The sequence below is a fragment of the Protobothrops mucrosquamatus genome, unplaced genomic scaffold (assembly GCF_001527695.2).
Source record: "Protobothrops mucrosquamatus isolate PMUCROS unplaced genomic scaffold, P.Mucros_1.0 scaffold3271, whole genome shotgun sequence".
Taxonomy (NCBI): Eukaryota; Metazoa; Chordata; class Lepidosauria; order Squamata; family Viperidae; genus Protobothrops; species Protobothrops mucrosquamatus.
In genome coordinates, this window is record NW_015389263.1 from 82,237 (window position 1) to 99,305 (window position 17,069).

The following is a 17,069-nucleotide window of genomic DNA, read 5'->3' on the forward strand; positions in this document are numbered from 1 at the left end:
GAACTATGGCCCCTTCATGACTTGTGGACTTCAACTCCCAGAATTCCTGAGCCAGCATGGGGGAACTATGGCCCCTTCATGACTTGTGGACTTCAACTCCCAGAATTCCTGAGCCAGCATGGGGGAACTATGGCCCCTTCATGACTTGTGGACTTCAACTCCCAGAATTCCTGAGCCAGCATGGGGGAACTATGGCCCCCTCATGACTCGTGGACTTCAACTCCCAGAATTCCTCAGCCAGAATCCTGGGAGTTGAAGTCCCACAAGTCATAAAAGGGCCATGTTTGAAGACCCCTGATATAAGTGGTATTTGACTCAATAGTAGTAACTATAGTATTGGCTTTCCTATTGAGATTCTGGAAGCTGAAGTCACCATGAATGAGTTGGGTGGCCCTTTAAATTTTCTAAATAAAAAACAAATAAATCTATTCTCTAGGGGTGTCCACAGGGTATATAGTCAAATGTCCCAATGGCACTTTTTTTCAAAAAGGCAAGTGGATTTTCTTTGTTTTTGTTTTTTTTCTCTTCGAAAATGTTTCGCTTCTCATCCAAGAAGCTTCTTCAGTTCTAACTGACTGGTGGGGAATGGAAGGATTTATATTCTTTGCAGTCATCTGGTCGTTAGTATTCCGAGGGTTAGTTGTTCACTCTCTGAGAGTCGTTGACACCACTTGGGGGTTTCTCTGTATCTTCAGAGTCGCCTGAATCAGAGTGTAAATGGGTGTGGAACCTGTGCTAACAACCAGATGACCGCAAAGAAAATAATGATAATGATAATAATAATAATTTGAATGTCAATTTGAATGTTCAGTTGACTGAGGTTCACATCTAATGAATAATAATAATAATAATAATAATAATAATAATAATAATAATAATAATAATAATAATAATAATAATAATAATAATACAGGCAAGCAAGGGTAGTACCAATAGTAATAGGCGCCTTTGGTGCAATCCCAAAACAACTGGAGCACCACTTGAACACCATCATCGGCATTGACAAATTCGCTATTAGTCAATTGCAAAAGGCGGCCTTACTAGGAACTGCTTCCATCCTGCGACGATATCTGTAATACCATCAGACATCCACATCTGCCTATCCCAGGTCCTGGGAAAGGACTCGATAGGTAGACAAAATGCCAAATCCAGTCTGAACATCTGGCTGACTGTGCGATGATTAATAATAATAACAGAGTTGGAAGGGACCTTGGAGGTCATCTAGTCCAACCCCCTGCTCAGGCAGGAAACCCTGTACCATTTCAGACAAATGGCTGTCCAGTCTTTTCTTAAAAGCTTCCAGTGTTGGAGCATTCACAACTTCTGGAGGCAGGTTGTTCCACTGGTTAATTGTTCTCACAGTCAGGAAATTTCTCCTCAGTTCTAGGTTGCTTCTCTCCTTGGTTGGTTTCCATCTGTTGCTTCTTGTCCTGCCTTCAGGTGCTTTGGGGAATAATATAAATCCTTCCATTTCCCTCCAGTCAGCTAAAACTGAGGAAGCTTCTAAAAGGTTCGCCATCACTGGTATGGGGTTTCCTGCCTGAGCAGGGGGTTGGACTAGAAGACCTCCAAGGTCCCTTCCAACTCTGTGATTCTATTCTGTTGCATTCTAATTCCTCCAGCTTCGGTGGGGCTTGATTTCCGTGGTCCATCTCGCTCTCTGCCTGAGCTGGAACAGTTGTTGTTTTTCTTTCCCCCACTGCCCTTTAAATAGCAATTCTCACGGGTGAATTAACATTTCACCGCGTTGTTATTTTTTTAAAAAGGATTGACGGAAAGGTCAGGATTAGAAAGGATTCAGATGCTTCTCTCGTGAACAAGCCTCTTTCATGGCAGTTTGTTTAGGGGCTGTTGAGGATCTGGGTGCCAGCTGAGGCCCATAGTAATACCCTCTGGACAATTGTCCAAAAATTAGAAGGACACTAATCACCCTTTAATCCACAGAACCTTTAGAGTCGAAGCAAAAAATAAAATAAAATTATGGCACCGGCTTGGACGGTTGCTTTAAAATCAGAGTTATTTGTTAAATCTGAGTATTTGTTCTTCACAACCAGGCAGGCCCCAAATCACCTAGTCGGCTTTCTTGCCTAAAGCGGGACTAGAACTCACCGTCTCCTGGGGATCGGCCCCAAATCACCTAGTCAGCATTCTTGCCTAAAGTGGGACTAGAACTCACCATCTCCTGGGGTTGGCCCCAAATCACCTAGTCAGCTTTCTTGCCTAAAGCAGGACTAGAACTCACCGTCTCCTGGGGATTGGCCCCAAATCACCTAGTCAGCATTCTTGCCTAAAGTGGGACTAGAACTCACCGTCTCCTGGGGTTGGCCCCAAATCACCTAGTCAGCTTTCTTGCCTAAAGCAGGACTAGAACTCACCGTCTCCTGGGGATTGGCCCCAAATCACCTAGTCGGCTTTCTTGTCTAAAGCAGGACTAGAACTCACCGTCTCCTGGGGATCGGCCCCAAATCACCTAGTCGGCTTTCTTGCCTAAAGCGGGACTAGAACTCACCGTCTCCTGGGGATTGGCCCTAAATCACGTAGTCGGCTTTCTTGCCTAAAGTGGGACTAGAACTCACCGTCTCCTGGGGATTGGCCCCAAATCACCTAGTCGGCTTTCTTGCCTAAAGCAGGACTAGAACTCACTGGGACTAGAACTCACCGTCTCCTGGGGATTGGCCCCAAATCACATTGTCAGCTTTCTTACCTAAAGCGGGACTAGAACTCACTATTGCCTGGGGATTGGCCCAAGTCTCCCAATTAGCTTTCATGTCTAAGGTGTGACTAGAACACACCATCTCCTGACTATTAGCCCAAAGTCACCACTCGGCCTTCACGCCTAAGGTGGGACTAGAACTCACCTTCCCCTGGTTTCTAGGCCAGCCCCTTAACCACTACACCAAACTGGCTCTTTTAAATGGAAGACGCTGCACCTAGAAACTGGCGCACCCTTTACCACTAAGCAACGGCACCCATTCTGCGAATGAGGTCCAAAGCTTCATGGCCAAACTCTGCGCAAAAGTCTCAGTTCTGCCCTGGGCAGTTAAGTAGTGAGCTGAACAGGAATTTTTACCTGTCATGTAGCACTTGATATCCTGGGCGTTACTCATCGGATTGTTGTTTTTGAACATGTAGAGATTGAACGGCATGATGTTGCTGTGGCTGAGCCGTTTCCAAATGCCGTGGTTCGGACTGGTCCACCGGCCGGCTAGGACGTCGTAGTCTCTCTTCCCCATGTGGATGAGTTTGGTGAGGGGATCGTACAGGCCTCCATGGTAACCAATGATAATTTGGAAGTTTGGGTTGGTATCCATGTAGATCTCTCCATACGCCGTGTAGAGGATCTGCTTGATCATGAGGCCCGTTCCGCTGAAGACCGCCAAGGGCGTCCCGATGTTGTCGCAAGCAATGTAGAATTCATCTCCACTGCTCACCTCCATGGCAAAGAGGTGACCCTGAAGGTCGTAATAGAGAGAGGTTATCTCAGAACTGGAATGGTTATACAGATGGGTGACCTTGGTGGGGTTGGTGAGGTCCGCATAGAAGAACTGCAGATGGTGACCATGGCTGGTTTTGCTGGAGACTCTCCTCCCGAGCCCGTCGTAGCGATACTTCACGCTCCATTTGCTGGCTTTGCTGTAGGCCTTGATGAGAAGTCCCGCGGAGTTGTACTCAAAAATGTCGTTCCCCCTTTGCCTCAAGAAGCCATCTTCATCCATCTTATACTGCACGTCGCCCAGTCTCGTAATCCTATCCCGGAGGTCGTACCTCAGCGGCGTAAGACGGGCGCTGTTGCCAGGACTCAACAAATGGAGATTCCCATTGAGGTCGTAACTGTATCTCCAGAGTGGTTTCTCGTTGATGGACACTGTCTGCAATTGGCCATCGGCATCGTATTCGTACGAATACCTGGTGGTATTTGCGTAAGGACCAACTTTCAGTTCCTTTTTCACCACTCTTCCCATGTTGTCATACTGTACGGTCATCCAATACATGAGGGACCTGAATATTTCATACTGAACTTCCTTCATCCTACCGTAGGCATCAAAATGTTTAGTGTGGGTCATGACCGCCGTGGTGATGATCTGGTTGATGTCATAGTAGATCACCCCGAATTTGCCAAATTGCTCGGTTTTGCCCGACACGTCGTCGTAACGGTAGAGGTCAATAGGCAAGGGTGTTTCATTGATCACGGCTTGCATGCTGGTCACCCGGAAGCTGTTGTCATAGTTGTAATCGAAGCGGGCGTTCACCATGCCTTCTTCCGTGAAACGGAAAATCTGGCGGTCAATGAGTGGTCCGATCTGGCGGTATCTGATCGTACAGGTGAACCCTTCATTTTGTAAGTTGATGGTCTTCAACATGCCCGCTGTTTCATCGTAGGTGAAGCTGATTTTGGTGGTGTCATAAAGCATCTCTGCCAGTTTGGACAGCTTGCCGTACTTATAGATGACCCGTCTCCCGGTCCCCAAGTAATAAGTGTGAAGGAGTTGCCATTCGTCATTGAAGTCTTCTACCACTGTGGCATTGCCCTCCGGGGGCCTGTAGATATTCCTGTAATAGCCAATTGATCGAAGGGTCTCCAGGGTCTGCCGAGCTACGTTGGGCATCGTTACTGACGACAAGCGGTCGTTCTTATCAAACTCAAAAATGTATTGCCGCTGACTGTGAAGAAGCAGGACCATGGACTGTAATCAGAAGAGAAAAACAAGTTATATCAAGGACATTTTGTCGACATCATTATTATGGCTACGTTTTGTAGTGGGATGCAGAAAGTGGATTGTTTCTGCTGTGACCAACGTTGTCCAAAGTTACTTAAAACCTCTTATGGTTGAAAAGATGCCAGAGAGAACAAGAAGTTTCAAGCAACTCAAGAAGTGATCTGTGGATGTAGCAGAGGAGAGGTTGATGAGCAAAGATAGGAAGTTATGAAGTTATAGTAAATAGTGTTGGTGTGAACTATAGTTTGCTATGTATTCTTTTCTTTTTCTTATCTCCTGCCCTTAAATTTTTCTCATGTTCTGCATTAAGTTGCTTTTCTTGAAAAGGAATAGCGGGATGAATATGTACACAGGGAACACAGAAAAACAATTTGGAGATTATTTTTAATAATCTTCTGGGAGATATAAAGAGAGGAAAATAAGAGAATACTAGACATCATGTGCCTGTTGGGTTTCAGAGATATTTCCTTACCTAAACAGAGAAACAGAATGATGAAGGACTAGCAAAAAAAGCAATGGGAGCAGGAAAGACTTCTGATTTCCTGCTGGCTTTCCCATTGAGTTTCCTTGTGGGAATCTGACAGGGAGTCTCAGTAAATTTCCTTCCTTCCTTCCTTCCTTCCTTCCTTCCTTCCTTCCTTCCTTCCTTCCTTCCTTCCTTCCTTCCTTCCTTCCTTCCTTCCTCCCTCCCTCCCTCCCTCCCTCCCTCCCTCCCTTTTCCAGCAGGCAGGTTAAGTGGCTGCTACTGAATGGGGGAAAGAGCAAAGGATTACTAGACTGGCTAGGAAACTGTCACAGAATGTTGAAAATAGAACTTCATGTCCGTCACGGCAGCAGTAGCAGGCCAGCAGTACTGAAACAGCCACAACTTCCCCAAATTTCATTCCCTTGGGAGGCATAGGATTTTGACCACATTCTGTAAATTAGCCCATTTGAGCCACCTGGGTTCAAAAATGGTTGCCTTACGGCGCATTGTTTTTCCCAGGTAAAGGTCATGACAATTTTAGTACAGGGAGTCGTCGACTTACAGCCACAACTGAGCCCAAAACTTCCAGTGATAAGCAAGACAGTTGTTGAATGTGTTTTGCCCCACTTTGCAATCTTTCTTGCCGCAGTGGTTCAGTGAATCACCGTAGCCGTTAAGTTGGTAACACAATTAAGTGAATCTGGCTTCCCCATTAACTTTGCTTGTCAGAAGGTTGCAAAAGGGGATCATGTGACCCCGGGACACCGCGACCGTCGTAAATAGGAGCCGGTTGCCAAAGCCTCCATATTTTGATCACGTGACCGTGGAGATGCTGTGACAGTCATGTGAAAAATGGGCAGAAGTTGCCTTTTTCAGTGCGGTGGTAACTTTGAACGGTCACTAAATGAACGGTTTTAAGTCAAGGACTACCTATCTATATAAATAAAAATGTAAATGTTCGTTTGTTCAAAATCTTAAATCTCCAAAAGTTCTTCACCAATTGCTTTGAAATTTTGACACAACGTTGCATTCGAATACGCGCGTGTTTTTATATACCTACTATTATATAGATGTCACACCTGTGACACAAACGTGTGCTTTCTCTTTTCTTTCTTTTCCATTTAACCAGACTGAGCCACAGCAACGCGTGGCCGGGTACAGCTATAGTATATAAATATAATTCAAAGAGGCAGATTGGGTGATTCGTAAAACTTCAGTTGGCTAAAACTTTACAGACACCTCTTCCCTATGGCACTCACCTTCTCTAAATATGTGTAGGTCCAAGCTTTGCCATCAGCAAACATTCTGGAGGAAATTCTGCCTGCTTGGTCGTACTCCATCCTTTCGGACATAGTACCCCTTTGGATCCCGGCTATATGCCCTCCGGAGGAATAGGTGACGTTCACCCCGTTCAGACGACTGCTGGGGGACCAGAGCGTAGGCCGGCCCGCCTGGTCGTAGAGGATGCGCAGCGTGAATTTGCGATGGTCGTCGTAAATCTTCTCGGTCCGTGTCACCCGGTCGAAGTCAAGGGACAACAAATTTCGGTTGTGAACCTGGGAGGATAAGAATTAGGACAATTACCCAAAGCCTTAGTAAGATTAATTATTAACTACCATTCAGAACAATGTCTTTTGCTTCCCTCCCCTGGGCAAATGGCAAATAGGGTTTTTGCGTAGTTGCAAAAAAGCTCTTACGAGAGGCACGAAAAAGAAGGAGGGCCTTGAAAAATCCATACACTGGGATTCAGCTAAGTATTTTAAACTGTTCATAATAATATCTTGGTTCTTTACGTATAAAGGCATTTGGCATTTGCACTATATATTTGGTGTGCAATGCACTCTAGTACAGGGCACTGCACGCCAAAACAACTAGACACAAGGACAGTTTTCACTCTGCTAAAGAACTAATTTTTGCAACACTGCCAAACTACTTAGTAAGGCTTTATTGATATTATTCTCCTCATCTTTCCTACTACCTATCTCCTTATCTTCTTATGACTATAACTTAGTTGTTTGTACCTTACCATTTATATTGTTTTATTTAGTATCCTCGTATGATTTATGTTGTTTGCTTAGCTAGTATCCTATGACGATCATTAAGTGTTGCATCTTATGATTTATGACCAATGTGTTGTATCTTATGATTTACGACGAATGTATTTTTATGTTGATTATGATCATGATTTATCACTTATTGCTTGTATATGTACACTGAGAGCTTTTGCAGTGGAGATAAATTCCTTGTATGTCCAACCAAACTTGGCCAATAAATAATTCTGTTCTATTCTATAACTGGGGCGTCCACAAAAAAAGGCAGAAAAAGTCAAGATGGTGGCTGTGATATGTGCTGAAAGCCACGCCCCTTTTTAATATGAATGCAGAAATGAGACAGTGGATAGAAGCATTTTTGATATTTGATAGAGGCAGCACCAACAATATTGGGAAGTGATAGTTATTGCTTTACACAACGATAGTGAGGCCACATTTGGCTGTCAGAACGATGGATTCAGAGAATGAGATACATTGTTTAGCTGAGTAGTTAATCCTCGTTTAATGACCGTTTGAAGTTACAACGGCATTGAAACAAGTGACTTATATGACCGTTTTTCACAGATAAACTGTTACAGCATCCTCATGGTCACATGATCACTATTCAGACACTTGGCAACTGACTCGTGTTCCTGACAGTCGCGGTGTCCCGGGGTCCTGTGATCCCCTTTTTGCGACCTTCGGACAAGGAAAGTCAATGGGGAAGCCAGATTCGCTTAACGACCACGTTACTAACTTAACAGCTGAAGTGATTCACTTAGCAACTGTAGCAAGGAAGGTCATAAAAAATGGGGCAAAATTCACTTAACAACGGTGAGCAACGGAAACTTTGGGCTTAATTGTGATCGTTAAGTCGAGGACTATCAGTATGTCATTCTTTCATTCCTGCTAGGTCACCAACCCTTAACTCGGTCTAGTTCCAGGTCACCCTGGCTGTAATTTTTAAAAGTTGTCCCTTCCTGTCGCAAAGGCAGACACATCTTGCGTGTTCCTTCCAACTGATGTGACAACATCGGGAAGTGTTTTAACCTAGCGGTCCCCAATCTGTGGGCCACGGCCACTATCAGGCCCTGGCCTGTTGGCCATCGGGCCGTTCGAGTAGCTGGCCGGTATCTGTGTCTGTGTGTGCACGCACAGCCTCACTCGCGCAAGCGTCATTGCAAGCATTGCAGGTGTTTGTAGTCCCATTCGCATGAGTGTCGTAGACTCTCATACCCCACTCGCGCGCGTGTCATCAAGAGAGTTGCGGGCGTTCGCAACCCCACTCGTGTGAGTATCGCTGGTGCTCGCGGCCCCCGGTGTTTCTGCGTGCGCACATGTGCGTGCATGAGTTTACCCCTCCCATAAAACCATCCCTTCTTTCCCCCCTCCTCCCGCTCTGAAAGGTTGGGGAACTCTGTTTTAACTCTTTCCTCCTGGGTGACAAGAAGAACCGACAATTTCAGGTCCATCCGTGCTCGCCAGGAATGGGTCCACTCACCCTCAGCCTGCGTCCAAACACGGTGATCTGGCCTCTGGATTGTTCTTTCCGTTGTCTCCACTCAACCAGGTTGAGACCGTTGTCGATAGGCAGGGTCACGTTCCTCTTCCCCACGGTGGGGTTCACGGTGCCCGCCAGGAGATGGGGTTCAGTCTGAAGTGTCACCTCCATGCCGTTAGCTAGGATCAGGCGGAGAGAACCATCTGCCCCGATGTAATAGCTGTTGCGCACTTGATCTATACAAGAGAGAGAGAGAAAAAAAAACCCCAACAACTTGATAGGCAGCCAACCCTACACAGCTCCCATTACGGGTAGTCCTCGACTTACGGCCATAACTCTGCCCAAAATTTATGTTGCTAAATGAGACATTTGTTAAATGAGTTTTGTCTCCCTTTACGACTTTTCTGGCCACATTTCTTAAGTGAATCACTGTAGTTGTTAAGTCAGTAACACGGTTGTTAAGTGAATCTGGTTATTCCTCATTGACTCGGTATCAACGCTGGTAACATCGGATGTTTTTGCTTTGACAACATATGGAGATGCAGCCATTTTCCTTCTTATGTTTTACTCTTGGAATTACAGTTAGAATTAGATGATACTGGGGGGGGAGGAGGAGGAATGTGCATGGGAGTTTAGTTAGACATAACTAGTGTGAGAACCACGGTTTTTTGAAATAAGAGATGATAAGAATTGGCGGGCTGGAGAACTGGAGGGAAAGCCTGCATTTCAAACTAATTGGGGAATGTGATTTATGACGATTAATTTGAGGAGGGAATTGTGCTTTGACACCCTGTGCTCAGGGGAGGGGAATTCAGATTTTGGCTTTGCTTATGTATGTGCCGATGCTATGCTACTCGAATAAAAGATTCTTTAAGGTAAACAATGCCTCGAAGTTCTTTGAAGAGTTTAATCTGTCGGACCCATGACACTCGGCTTGTCAGAAGGTCACAAAAGGGGATCCCATGACCCCTGAGACACTGCGACCGTCGTAAATATGAACCAGCTGTCAAGCATCCAAGTGTAAATCACGTGACCCTGGGGATGCTGCAACAGTCGTAAAGGCAAAAAATGGTCATCAGTCACTTTTTTTCAGCGTTGTTGTAACTTTGCTCGCTAAATGAACTGTTGTAAGTCGAGGGCTATCTGCAGTTTTGCAAATGAAACATAAAGTAGAGCAGGTCAGAGAATCTGAGGGCCTTAATTATCAGGATTCAGAGCGGTTAACCAGTTCAACAGGAGGGTGGCTTTCAAATCTTTCATTAATGAAAAGATTTGTTCCGATTCCCCCCCTGCCACCAAGTAGCTTCCTTTAATGAGTTGCACACCCAGGTAAATTTCACCCGTTAAAATTTCATGCAAATTTCTCCTTCGTAAAAAAAAACAGCACGAGATCCACAAAGTCTAGTAGTCTGTTACGGGTAGTCCTCGACGTACGACCACAAGGGAGCCCAACATTTCTGTGGCTAAGCAAGACAGTTGTTAAGTGAGCCTTGCCCTGTTTTACGACCTTTCTCTCCATGGTTGTTAAGGGAATCGCTGCAGGGTTTGAAGTTAGTTACATGGTTGTTAAGTGGATCTGGCTCCCCCATTGACTTTGCTTGTCAGAAGGTCGCAAAAGGGGATCGCATGATCCCAGGAGACTGAAACTGTCATAAGTACATGCCAGTTGCCCAGTGTCTGAATTTTGATCACGTGACCATGAGGATGCTGCAAATGGTCATAAGTCCGAAAAACGGTCCTAAGTCATTTTTTACAGTGCCATTGTAACTTTGGTCACTGAACAAACTGTTGTAAGTTGAGGACTACCCGTATCCACTGGCTGAGTGATCACCTCTCCTGTTCTGGAGCTGGCCCTGATTCCTGCCTGATTAGGGGATGGGACTAGATGACCTCCAAGATCCCTTCCAACGTTGTTGTTGTTGTTGTTGTTGTTGTTGTTGTTGTTATTATTATTATTATTATTATTGTTGTTGTTGTTGTTGTTATTATTATTTCCAGAAGCAGCTCGGAGCAATTTAATATTCAGATACTCGATCAGGAGGCAATTATTACAGACTTTTACTCAGCGCTGACCGTTTAAATCTCGGCCTAGTCAATTAATTCCCCAAAGAGTTCTAAAAGTGCTTTCTGTTGCTTAATTAGACTCCTGGGGTGGAGTTGAATTTTCCTTCCAGCATTAATCTGGCATTTTAATTTTTCTAAAATGGTTGAAATCAGTTAGAGATGGTCTTTTTTATTTTTTTATTTTTTGGGTACAGAAGATACTTTTCCGGCTAATACCCTTACGTCCTACACACCTGGCAGGTGCTAAGTTAGGATAGACCTATTTATATATATATATATATATCAGTTCTTGCATATTGCCATTACGGTCATTTTCCTTATTCTTTCATCCTTTATTTTATTTATTTATTTATTTTTATGGCAACTTTCTTGTTTTTATAAATAACACACACAATGCTCCTTCCTCTTCTTATTTTCCTCACAATAGCAACGCTGTGAGGTGGGTTAGAATGAGGGAGAGAGTGACTGTCCCAAAGTCACCCAGCCGGCTTTCATACGTAAGATGGGACTAGAACTCACCTTCTCCTGGTAACTGGCCAAACTCACCCAACTGGCCTTCATGCCTAAGGCGGGACTAGAACTCTCAGTCTCCTGGGGATTGGCCCAAAGTCACACAACTGGCTTTCATGGCTAAGATGGGGCTAGAACTCTCAGTCTCCTGGTGACTGGCCCAAATCACTCAGCTTGCTTTCATGCCTAAGGCGGGACTAGAACTCACTCTCTCCTAGTAATAGGCCCAAAGTCACCCAGCTGGCTTTCATGCCTAAGGCAGGACTAGAACTCTCAGTCTCCTGGTGATTGGCCCAAATTCACCCAGCTTGCTTTCATGCCTAAGGTGGGACTAGAACTCACTCTCTCCTGGTAACTGGCCCAAAGTCACCCAGCTGGCTTTCATGGCTAAGATGGGACTAGAACTCTCAGTCTCCTGGTGATTGGCCCAAACTCCTTCCCTTTCAGAACGTTCAAACAATGATTAGATTTAACAAACCCAGAAATAATGTTCAACATTAGGATCTTCTATTTATACCTTCTGTTCAAAAGAGGCATTATCCAGCTTTTCTCTAAAGCAGGGGTCCCCAATCCCCAGGCCGTGAGCCGTGTGGAACTGGGCCACGGAAGCGGTGGGTGAGCATGTGTGCTCCATTTGCGCGAGCGGCAGGTGCGCAGGCTGGCCACTCGTGCGAATGGAGCTGCACGCACACCAGCTTGCTGGTCGCTCGTGTGTAACCGTCTCCTCTCCCCTGCCCAGTCTGCAAATGTCTGCTCTAAGGCTGTCCTACCCCAGTTCAATTAAGAAAAAAACTTAAAAGGTCTTTTAGGAGGAATGCTGTCAAAATGTGTTGGCCTTACCTTGCAGGAGGGTGTAGTAGGCACCTGAGGCGGAAAGGTTGGTGGTGATGGTTACATCATCCTTGCTGGACGTCTCAATCTGGACGTGGACAGAGCTATCCGTATCGCTCCGGAAAGTGGTGACTTGACCGGTTGGGAAAGTGATGTTAGTGAGGTGTCCAAAGCTGTCATATCTGGAAAAGAAAAGAGTTGCATGGACACAAATGAAAGAGTGAGAAGGGAAGAGGGAAGCAGAGGGAAATCTCCTAGGCCAGTGGTGGCGTACCTATGGTACGGGTGCCAGAGGCGGCACTCGGAGCCCTCTCTGTGGACCAGTGGTTCTCAACCTGTGGGTCGGGACCCCATTTGGGGTCGATCGACCATTTCACGGGGGTTGCCAAGCAAGGCTGTCCGCCATTTTTTTTGTCTGCCATTTTTTTTGTCCGCCATTTTTTTTCCCCTTTTCCGGCAGGTGCCTTACCTCCCTTGAGCTGGGCCAGCTGGTGGTCGGCCTGCTCCGTCTCTGCCGCTTGCCAGCTACGCCTCGGCCGGCGCAGGGGGCGGAACCACGCATGTGCGGCGCTCCCGGGCAAGGAAAGTCCTCGACTTACGACCGGTTGGGTAGTCCTCGACTTACGACCGGTTTAGTCCTCGACTTACGACCGGTTTAGTCCTTGACTTACGACCGGTTGGGGTCGCGGCATTAAAAAGGTTGAGAACCACTGCTGTGGACACACGTGCCGTTGCCCTATCCTTGCCTCCCCCTACGACCCCCTTCTCTCCAGCAGCCCCCCTGAAGGAGACTCGCCCTCGAGTGTGGCCCACGCGGAGCAGCGCAGCCAAGGACATGGCAGCCAGACAGCGTAGACAAGACTATGTCCACACACCCCATCATGCAGTTGATGCTGCAGGGCGCGGGCAGAGGGTGTGGCCGCCATAGCGCTGCTGGGCTGCCGGGACAATCTACGGCGGGCCCTGGAGGCGGTGAGTGGTCCTGTGGGCAGGTGGGGTGGGAGGGGGGGGCAGAGCAGGGCGGGGCAGGGGGGTGAAGTGGGGGGGGCAGTTTTGGGGCACTCGGTCTCTAAAAGGTTCGCCATCACTGTCCTAGGCCAAAGCACCAGATGATCTTCAATTGAGGCAGCAGGACAGGCTCACCGATTTGAAAACGGGGTCGCTCTTGTTATGAACGATTTTGACATTTCTAGCCTGTAGGCCTGTGGCAGGAGGGGGGGGGACTTGTGCAATACAGGGGTGACATTTCACCCATGCTGTGTGCCTGTGGCTTCACTTGGTGGAGAAGGTTGCCCAGAAAGAGTGATTAACATTCCTTGTAACTTGTTGTTTTTAACGAGAGGCAGACGAGGTGTGTAAAATTTTGCCGCTCAAACGGAAACTTCTCCACAATTGAAAAGGCAGCACAGAAAATTGAAAAGGCAACATAGAATAAAATCCTAAGTAAAATAATAATAATAATAATAATAATAATGATGATGATGATGATGATGATGATGATGATGATGATGATGATGGTATTAACACTTCACGTGATCTTGATTCTCTCCCTCTGTTAATGCAGCCCAGCACTGTGTTGGCCTTTTTGGTAGCTGCAGCACACGGCTGGCTCTTAGTTAAGTGATTGTCCACTAGGACTCTGAGGTCCCTCTCACAGTTACTACTATTGAGAAAGGTACCCCCTATACTATACCTGTACATTTGGTTTTTCTTGCCTAAATGTAGAACCTTACTTTTTTCACCATTGAATTTCATTTTGTTAGATAGCGCCCAGTGTTCAAGTCTGTCCAGATCCTCCTGTATCCTAAGCCTGTCTTCTGGAGTGTTGGCTATTCCTGCCAGCTTGGTGTCGTCTGCAAAGTGTGGGTGAATTGTAGACAGTTTCTCTTGATCACCCAGGAAATAAGCCAACTTTCCCTTCCCTTCAAGTCTGGGAAGTTGAAGTCCACACATCTTAAAGTTGCTAAGGTTGGATAATACGGCTCTAAAGTTTCAGATCTTCCCACCTGGGAAGATCATTCTAGATAATTGCTTTTCTGAATGCTTTCATGGAATACAGTTCCACAAAAATGATGACAGCCACAACGTTAAGTGCCCTCAAAAAAAGAAAACACAAAGCTACCATGGCATGTCATCATTTCTCCGATGGTCGAGTAGAAGTTTCGGATTCAGACAACCTAGATCAGCCTGAGTTTTTTTTAATTCATGAGGTGGAGGACAACCTCGGAGAAGGCCTCACCTCAGTTCTCTCTATGGACTTTTGGCTGACAGCTGTGAGAAACAAGATGCCACACTGTGATAGATGGGACTCTTGGCCAATGCATGAGTGGGGAAGATAGACCATCCTATCCTTTCCACTCATGCATTCATGATGATGATGATGAGGAGGAGGAGGAGGAGGAGGAGGAGGAGGAGGGGAAGGAGGAGGAGGAAGAGGAGAAGGAGGAGGAGAAGGAGGAGGAGGAGGAGGAGTAGAAGAAGAAGAAGAAGAAGAAGAAGAAGAAGAAGAAGAAGAAGAAGAAGAAGAAGAAGAAGAAGAAGAAGAAGAAGAAGAAGAAGAAGAAGAAGAAGAAGAAGAAGAAGAAGAAGAAGAAGAAGAAGAAGAAGAAGAAGAAGAAGGAGATTAATAATCATGATGGAATGGGTGCTCCATCACTGAAGGTTTTCAAGAAGAGACTGCACAGCCATTTGTCCAGAATGATACTGTATAGCAGGGGTGTCATACTCAATTTCATTGAGGACCGCATCAGCATTGCGGTTGTCCTTGGGGTGGCCGGGTGGGTGTGATCAGGGTGGGTGCAACCTACTGGGTGGGCATGGATGGAGTGGGTGTGGACTACTGGGTGGGCATGACCAGCTCTACATCGTTCGCATCAAGGGTGCCTGTGGGGGCCTGGGCAGGAGTGGGACAGATCTGAGGGTCTCTGGCAGAAGGGGGTGGGACCGGGGCAAGCGCCAAGGCATGGTCCATTTCTTCCTTCCTCACAAAGGGTGACCCCTGCCCAGCATGCACCCAGGGGGCGGGGCCGACGCGGCAGGGGCTGGTCCCTCGCTGTTTCTGGATGGCCTTGTGGAGCTAAGACTGAATGCGTTTCAGCATAGATGGCCACCACTAAATTGTACACTGGCTCCCGGCCGGCCTGGGCCAGGGCCAAGGCAGCGGGGGTCATTCCCTCACTGTTTCCAGGATGGCTTCGTGGGCCACATGAAACCACTTTGCGGGCAGCATCCGGCACCCGGGCCTTGTGTTTGACACGTCTGCTGTATAGGGTCTCCTGCTTGAGCAGGGGGCTGGACTAGAAGGCCCCCAAGGTCCCTTCCAACCTTATTATTCAACGTTCTACATTACGTTCCAAGTTTGAAACTATCTCAACCAATACTCACTCATAGAACGTGGTCCACCCGTTTTCATTGCTCTTGGTAGCGAGGAGGCCCGAACTGCCATGGTAGGTCATCATGGCTATCTCCTGGCCCTGTGCGGTCACACTCTTGAGGGCGCTGTTGGTGCCCATCGTGAGCCAGTAGACCTGGCCATCTGGCACCACCAGCCAGAGGGGCATCCCAGTGGAATCTCTCCGGATATTAACCAAATTTCCATTGTTGTCGGTGATGAGGGTGATGTCCCCGTCGCCCGTGTAGGTGAAATTGTACAGGTAATCTCCGGTCGGGAGGCTTTGGGTGAAAACGTGCTTGCCGCTGGTGTCAAACAGGTAGAGTTCCTGATCGATGGGCGAGGATAATTCGTACAGGTTCTGGGTGTTTAGAAAAGGCTTGTTCTTCCGGATGAAACGGATTCGGATGTTCCCAAGATCTGCCACGTACAACTCCCCATCGGCGCACACCGCGAGGGAGGAAGGGGCGTTCAGCTTGGCATCCTTGGCATAGCCATCGTCCCCGGAGAAACAGTCACAGTTGGCATCGTTCTTACAATCGCAGCCGCTGGGAGCGCCGGCAACCAGCGAAATTTCGCCGTTGGTGGTGACCTGTCGGATCCGATTGATCTTCTTCTCGTCGGTCTCGGCGATGTACAGGACGCCGCTGTGCGAGACTGCCACGGCCGTGGCAGACTCCAAAGTAGCATGAATGGCTACCTTGCTCAGAAGGAAGTGGTCGATACCGGGGACTTGACAGTGCATCGGCCGGCCCGCCACGATGCGCACCTGGTGATTTTCGGAGATCTGCAGCACGACGTTATTGTCCAGAACGTAGAGGGAATTGTCCATTGGGTTGACGGCCAGGTCTGTCGGCCACTCCAAACGGACCTTGCAAAACGAAAGAAAGAGAAACAGCTGGTGAGAACATGTACTATTTTTCCATTACTGGTAGTCACCGTTTAGTGCAGGACACAGAATAGAATAGAATAGAATAGAATATGAATAGAATATGAATAGAATATGAATGGAATAGAATAGCATAGAATAGAATAGAACAGTACAGGGAACAGGGAATAGAATAGAATAGAATAGAATAGAATAGAATAGAATGGAATAGCATAGAATAGAATAGAATAGAATAGAATAGAATAGAATAGAACAAAACAGAACAGGGAATAGGGAATAGGGAATAGGGAATAGGGAATAGGGAATAGGGCAGTGATGGCAAACCTTTTAGAGACTGAGTGCCCAAACTGCAACCCAAAACCCACTTATGCATCGTCGAGTGCCGGGCAGGTGTGGCCCATTGGGTGGGCGTGGCCCATTGGGTGGGCGTGGCTGCGGTGGTAACGGCCGACTGGGTGGGGCTAAAAAATTCAATCAATCAATTCCAACTTTGCAAGATCTTTTTTCTCCCACGAGAAGTTGAAATTGATTGATTGAACCTTTTTTTTTTTTTGCACATGGCGGCGGAGGCCTAAAGCGAAAAGGTTTTATAAAACCCAGCTGAAGGCCTAGGACTGGGGTGACGGCGCACGTGCCCATAGAGAGGGCTCTGAGTGCCGCCTCTGGCAC

General features: G+C 47.0%; 1 protein-coding gene across 1 annotated transcript in view; it reads right to left on the minus strand.

The window, feature by feature from the left end:
- LOC107297379 (teneurin-4) overlaps positions 1 to 17,069 on the minus strand; it is a gene marked incomplete at its 5' end in the record, with an annotated part of 78,940 nt that overhangs the window by 13,741 nt on the left and 48,130 nt on the right. The window contains 5 exons of the mRNA XM_015826743.1: positions 3,071 to 4,685; positions 6,444 to 6,740; positions 8,716 to 8,951; positions 12,130 to 12,302; positions 15,505 to 16,382. Of these exons, the coding sequence (XP_015682229.1) occupies positions 3,071 to 4,685; positions 6,444 to 6,740; positions 8,716 to 8,951; positions 12,130 to 12,302; positions 15,505 to 16,382 (3,199 nt within the window). The remainder of the gene's footprint in view (positions 1 to 3,070; positions 4,686 to 6,443; positions 6,741 to 8,715; positions 8,952 to 12,129; positions 12,303 to 15,504; positions 16,383 to 17,069) is intronic.